At 41.5% G+C, this 6,337-nt stretch overlaps 1 protein-coding gene and 1 long non-coding RNA gene across 3 annotated transcripts in view; one reads left to right on the top strand and one right to left on the bottom strand.

Moving 5' to 3' along the window:
* Nucleotides 1–75: 75 nt before the first annotated feature.
* Nucleotides 76–6,337, top strand: part of hgfac (HGF activator) — an 8,678-nt gene continuing 2,416 nt past the window's right edge. The window contains exons 1-10 of the mRNA XM_077544312.1: nt 76–861; nt 935–986; nt 1,209–1,302; nt 1,459–1,532; nt 2,457–2,600; nt 2,915–3,046; nt 3,622–3,732; nt 4,505–4,679; nt 5,866–5,963; nt 6,065–6,329. Of these exons, the coding sequence (XP_077400438.1) occupies nt 796–861; nt 935–986; nt 1,209–1,302; nt 1,459–1,532; nt 2,457–2,600; nt 2,915–3,046; nt 3,622–3,732; nt 4,505–4,679; nt 5,866–5,963; nt 6,065–6,329 (1,211 nt within the window). The 5' untranslated portion in view covers nt 76–795. The remainder of the gene's footprint in view (nt 862–934; nt 987–1,208; nt 1,303–1,458; nt 1,533–2,456; nt 2,601–2,914; nt 3,047–3,621; nt 3,733–4,504; nt 4,680–5,865; nt 5,964–6,064; nt 6,330–6,337) is intronic.
* Nucleotides 5,853–6,337, bottom strand: part of LOC144035030 (uncharacterized) — a 24,717-nt gene continuing 24,232 nt past the window's right edge. For both annotated transcript variants that reach the window (XR_013288346.1, XR_013288347.1), the window contains one exon: nt 5,853–5,946. This is a non-coding gene — a long non-coding RNA (uncharacterized LOC144035030). The remainder of the gene's footprint in view (nt 5,947–6,337) is intronic.

Here is a 6,337-nt window from a genome sequence, read left to right as displayed (position 1 = left end):
GTTTGTAAACTGACAACTTCCTCCCTGCTGCGTTGAAAATTGAGTGGTGCAGCCGTCTCTTTGTATGGTGAGCTTGTTAGCATCTGGACCAGGCCATTGTGACAGCTGGTGGAAATTAGGAGGTTAGATAATGGGACGTGTTTTTTCTTTTTTTTTTCTTGACAACATGTCTCTACAGGAATGTCCAAAGCATTATTACCGTTTTCATTTATTCCAATGGAGAAAGATGATTTGAAATACAAGGATGCTCACAAAAACGAATTGAACACGCATCTCAAGGCACCATCTCGAATATCTCAAGATGTATTTTACAACTACCTATCTTAACTTGTCATATAAATTTACTGTAAACTTTTTGGCTATTCACTGAAAAATGTCCATTCTTTTTAAACGTAAATTCCCATACACGGGCACTCCATTCCTTTTCAAAGATCCAAACTATGTCTTGCTATCAACTGATGCATCAGCAACAAGCCGAGAAAGTCTGCACTTCCGGTCTGAGAGAGCACCCACGCCCACCACTTTGCCCACCCACCCTCCATGCAGGTCTGTGAGGGGGCTTGTCAGGGTTGAGGCAAGGCAGAGTGTGCGGCGCGTCCGTGGGGGAAGCACCGGGGCGGGAGGTGGCGGAATATGCCACAACATGGACAAGCCCAATGACGCAAGGGCTTTACTCAATATGGGACAGGAAAATACTTGCAGGGATCAACGCGCGTAAAAGCGTGGCGAGACGCTTCAAACTTCCACACATGACGTGAAGGCAGCTTCCTTTTTTTTTCTTACCGCGGCACATCGATGCATACTTCCACCATGACATATGGGCTCTTGCTTTTTCTTCCATTTGTTCTCAGCATGCAGGGGGTAAGTAGAATGCACATTAAACAAATAGATCAACATGAATGTTTCTGTGATAAAGTGCGCACTTTTTTTTCAGCCTGCGCACAAGACCGTTATCTCAAAAGAGCCATATACAAAGAGTCAAAAAGGTAACACGACACGGTCATGAACTTCAAAGCTGAAAGACAAGCATTCACACTTTTGTTCTTGATTGTGAGAATGCTCAGAGTCAAGCGTTCACACTACTGTATTGTCACAATTTTGTGCAAATGCTGAATGTTTCAAGCCCTCATAAGTATCCACAAATATACAATTTATTGTGAGAATGCTGAGTGTCAAATGTTGAAATTTTTGTTTCCTTCTATGAACAGTTGTCACCACATCTGGCAAGGAATGTGCACTTCCATTTCGCCAGGGCGGAAGAATTCATCACCACTGCATCACTGTCATCGCCTCGAGACCATGGTAAGTCCTCAAGGCGGACGAACAGGGAAATAGTCAAGTACGCTGTAATGTTTAAGCCCGAAATGTCAATTCCTGCTTTGTAATAAATACAAATTAAAAAATTCTGATGGAAATTATTCCAAAGAGTGCTGTATGGTTTCTTTTGTCTTCTCACAGGTGCTCTCTTACATCTAATTTCGACCGGGACCGAAAGTGGGGCTTCTGTTTGCCTGAACGAAGACAGCTCAATGGTTAGCATGAGTTTATACAGTACAGTATGCTTTTTTTTTTTTTTTACAATTTTAAAAATGTGCACAATTTCACAAGTTACTTCATGTTAAAGATTAAATAGCTCTTAATATGAAAATAAAAATGAACTAAGCTGTCACCGTCTTACAAATGCAATTATGCCATCTAGTGGCAGAAATATGGCCTTAACGCAAATCAATATCATACTCGTTTTTTTACAGTACATCTTTTTAATTTTAACTCAATTTTATGAATTATGAAATTACTGTATCAATGACTAAAAGACAGTCATATTTCTATTAGTTCAACATTTTTCCCACTTTTATGTTGAATGTATGAAAACATATATTTTATTGTACATGTAGAGCACACATAAAATTTGCGATTAATTGTGAGTTAACTATTGAAGCAATGCGATGAATTATGATTAAAATTTGTAATCGCCCGACACCCCTAGTTTAAATGAATGTTTACTTTACTATAGAAGTGCAGTTGTGTAGGCCAATTCTGTTTTGTAGTAGACATATTGCATTGAATCTTTTTTTAAGTGTGAAATGATTCCAAATATTTGGAACTTCATCATCAAATAAAAAAAATTATGTACCCTTCCTCTGCTGACACTTATTACTATGTAAATCTGCACTGATATTAATCCATGAGGAAAATGATCACATCAAAACCCTGCAATACAGATTTTTTTTTTTTTTAAATCAGTGACCTAAAATTAGATTGGTACGATTAAAAAAAAAAATCTAACATAGTGAGACCGCGAAAACGGAATCAAGATGGCAAGGAACGATTGCTGGTGTTCCGTGAGATTTTGTTCTAATGTAAAAATATACAATGTGCCTTGGTTGAAAGCACTAGTGTTTATATACTAGGACATATTTGAACATTTTCTGAGTCACTTTGCTTTTTTTCTTCAGTCTCTGTCAACGTGTCGCGAAGGATCACCAATCCGTGTCAGGTGAAGCCGTGTCAAAACGGTGGCATCTGCACGCTAATCACACGGGGGCTCGCGTTCGAGTGCTCCTGTCCTGATGGCTTTTCTGGAAAACTGTGCGAGCGCAGTGAGTATGCCACATGTGAGAATACAATTTCTTATTGACTGTTCTTTAGCGGCTTAATAGTCAAAAGGCGCATCAACGTAGATAAATAAGTGCTGACTGCTTGTGTTCAAATGTAGGACTGAATGTTTATGAAAACAGAGCTCTGCATTAAATAGAAAATACAAATTATAAATGGGAAAAAACAGCATCAACTACAGTGAATTACCGCTCTGTAAGAAATAGAAAATACACTATGGAATGCAAAGGAGTCCAAAACTGCACAGTCGGGTTTCTTTTGTTTCATTCACCTTTGTTTGCGTCTGCTGTGTTCTTAGAACAGTGCTACGAAACCATACACCTGCGCCATTATGATGCCGGCGAGTCTTGGGGCCGTATTCACCTCCGCAGCGTGGAACAGTGCACGTGTGTTGGTGGCAAAATCGAGTGCCAACGAGCTCGCTATATGAGTAAGACTCACGCGACACGGCTATCTTATTTGCTTTAGTTACCGACACCTACGGTAGCACATATTAAATATACTCAGCTCCTGGCCAAGATATTATACAGGCCCCACACCCTTCCTTTGATCATGATGGAAGAAAAGACAGATTATATGACTCACGGTGACTAAGGAATGGTATTTTTGGACACACCCACAGGTCCGTTGGGTTCATGAGTATTTACAGCAGAAAGGAGTGAAACCGCAGAGGTGCTTTCAGGCTTCCTCGAGTTAATCTGATCTTATCATGGGAGAAAACGGACACTGATTAAAGCTCAAAGCATCATTGAATAGGCACTCGCCGCCATATTTCATGGACAACCATCCAAATGATCAACTGTAAACACAAAGCAAAGAACATCAAAACTATGTCGCCTCAAATTCACTTAAAATAAATGGAAACGGCCATTGAAATGCTAATGCTACCATTGAATATTGACATAATGATACTCACATGCATATATTCTTTATCCTCTATGAAAAATGACTACGGTATGCAACCCAGTAAAGCATGGCCTGACATCACACGTTTTATGCATCCAGAGTGCCGCTCCAACCCGTGTCAGAATGATGGAACATGTCGGATGATCACAGCCACCGGCAAGGAGGTGTGTAACTGCCGACACGGCTACGGTGGACCGCACTGTAGCTTCAGTGAGTATAAACAAATATGACATTGACTCTTCATCATCCTTTCCTTCGGCTCCATTTCCAGCGCTCTTCTACTGTCTGTCATGTCTGGGAAGATCTGGCTTTAATTGAGGGCCCTGAGTGGGTTCCCGCCCTTCCGCGGGTTAACCAATCCGGGCCCTCAGCCACTTGTGCCTGGCCCCAGGTGTGACTAGTCCCCCAATTAGTGTGGGTGTATTTAATTCCCGGGTGGTGATCAGTCGGCGTGGGATCATTGCCGTTTGTCACGGTCATCCCCCGGAGTTCGTTCTGTCATTTTGATTTGATTTTGGACAATAAAATACGTCAGTCTAACCCGCACTCCTGCCGTGGTTCTCCTGCCTCCCTGCATTTTGGGTCCTCTACTCCACACACCCGACAGACATCACGCCGCTCCGTGACTACACCGTGACACTGTCCCTCGAAACCCTTCGCTCTGCTCTCAAACTCTTTGGATGTGTGCGCTAGATTTGCTGAAATCAAGCCTCGTTCAAATATCAATCAAATGCCATTGCTAATACCTGGAAAAATCGATGCGACCTTAGCATCTTTCTTATGCATACACGACTACATGTTTTGAGAAACCAAAATATGGCATCTTCAAGTATCTGTTGACGTCTATGCTGATACAACGAGGCACTCGATAACGGCACTGCCAGTGTTAAGCCCACATCCGCATGCTGGTGTCACATTTGACTTGTTTTCAAATTGGAGTAAAAATATTGAAAAAAACCCGTCTTTTTTTCTCTCCAAACAGAGCCAGAAAGCGAGTGCTACAACAGTCGGGGCACGAGCTACCGAGGCGTGGTGTCCACGACGGCGTCTGGTGCCCGCTGTCTGCCGTGGAACTCGGATCTGCTGTACGACGAGCTCCATGTAGGCACGGTGGTTGCCGCGCCCCTCAGGGGTCTCGGGGAGCATGCATACTGCAGGTGTGTATGTTGTGTGCATATGCAGTGCCTCTCTGCTAATTGGCTGTCTATGTGGCTGTCTCCACTTATCCTCATCGTTGACATACTGGAGCCTGGAGCCATCTCAGCCGTTTAGAGACTATTATATATGATAATGCTACAGTAATATCTGTACAGTGTGGGAGGTGTATTAATTTACTCTATTGTATTGAAAGTGATTTATAATGAAATATAAATGAAGTATAATACATACATACCTATGAGCAATGCACAAAACATCTGACGATATGCAATATATATATGCCTAAGTTCTACCGCGCCTTGAGAGAGAACCTTGAAAGGAATTATGCATAATAACTCACAATAGTTGGTCAACATAGATGTGGCAGGTCCAAGACAAAAGGGAGGCGCTGCAAGAGTTGGTGTGTAGAAATGAATATTTTAATTATTTATTATCATAGTATTATGGCCTATTATGCTTCATGTTTAATCTTTTTAACATAAAGCACATTATTAGAGCTGCTCTAGAAATAAAGTTGAGTGAGTTGGTATGCAGTAATTCTCCGCATATTCACGGTTCACTATTTACAAGTTCTCCTGTTTTTGGTGCTCCCCAAGATGCCACCAAATCTGTCTGAATAGGAATTGGTATCAAGGAAGTACATTTAGAATGAGAGACAAGTTTTGTATGTCATGGAGATTTAGTTATATATTAAGTTTAGCTTGGCAGGTCGGAAGCAGTGTCGCATGTGCATGTACATGAGCAATTTCAGTATATTTTTTTTCTTCAAAATCAAATCATTGTTTGATCATAGTTTGGTGATTCATACTGTATATCATTTCAACTCTTAATACATAAACATTGCATTCATAAACATTTTTTGCGGGGGTGGCGCATCAATTACTCGTTATTTTTTTCTTCCCGTGCTATTGGAGTCAAGGCAGGATATTTCACAAACTGACTGGTGGGAATGACCAGAAAAAAAATATTAAATTACAATGTATTTGGAATATTTACACATAGTAAAAAAATATAATAGTAAAATATTTTAATACTTTTACTATATCTTTTTTTCTCATAGTGTCAAGGAAAAAAATCCCACAAAATATTTTAAAATAAATTCTGACAAATAATCCGACTGACATGAACATGAATAGTTTTAGTCTAAAATATATAAATGGAGTCAGAACATGCCTGTGTGTGCAGGAATCCTGATGGAGACAAGATGCCATGGTGCTACACTCTGAGCAAGAGCGCCATCTCCTGGGAGTACTGCGCAGTGCCCTCCTGCAAAATGCCAGTGTGTGAGTATACATGCTGAGGGAAATATGGTCATGGAAAAAAAAATACAAAATGATGATGAAAATGAACAGTGTAGCATTAACTAATTAATTTCTTTGCATAGCGTCTTCCCGTAGGATGAACATGTTCAACACGCTACCCCAATTGGACGACTCGGACCGCTCTGTGCCAGCCAAGAAGCCGGTTTGCGGGACAAAGCACAAGAAGCGGGTGTCCGTCGCCAGAGGAAGGATCATGGGCGGAAACTCGGCTCTGCCGGGAAGCCACCCCTGGATGGCTGCCGTTTATATCGGACAGTCCGACTTCTGCGCTGGAAACTTGATCGCCTCTTGCTGGGTCCTCTCGGCAGCGCACTGCTTCTTCCGCAAGTATGTCT

Source organism: Vanacampus margaritifer, chromosome 15, assembly GCF_051991255.1.
Source record: "Vanacampus margaritifer isolate UIUO_Vmar chromosome 15, RoL_Vmar_1.0, whole genome shotgun sequence".
NCBI classification, from domain to species: domain Eukaryota; kingdom Metazoa; phylum Chordata; class Actinopteri; order Syngnathiformes; family Syngnathidae; genus Vanacampus; species Vanacampus margaritifer.
Note: the sequence above shows the minus strand (reverse complement) of the source record. Positions and strands in the feature narration are given on the sequence as shown.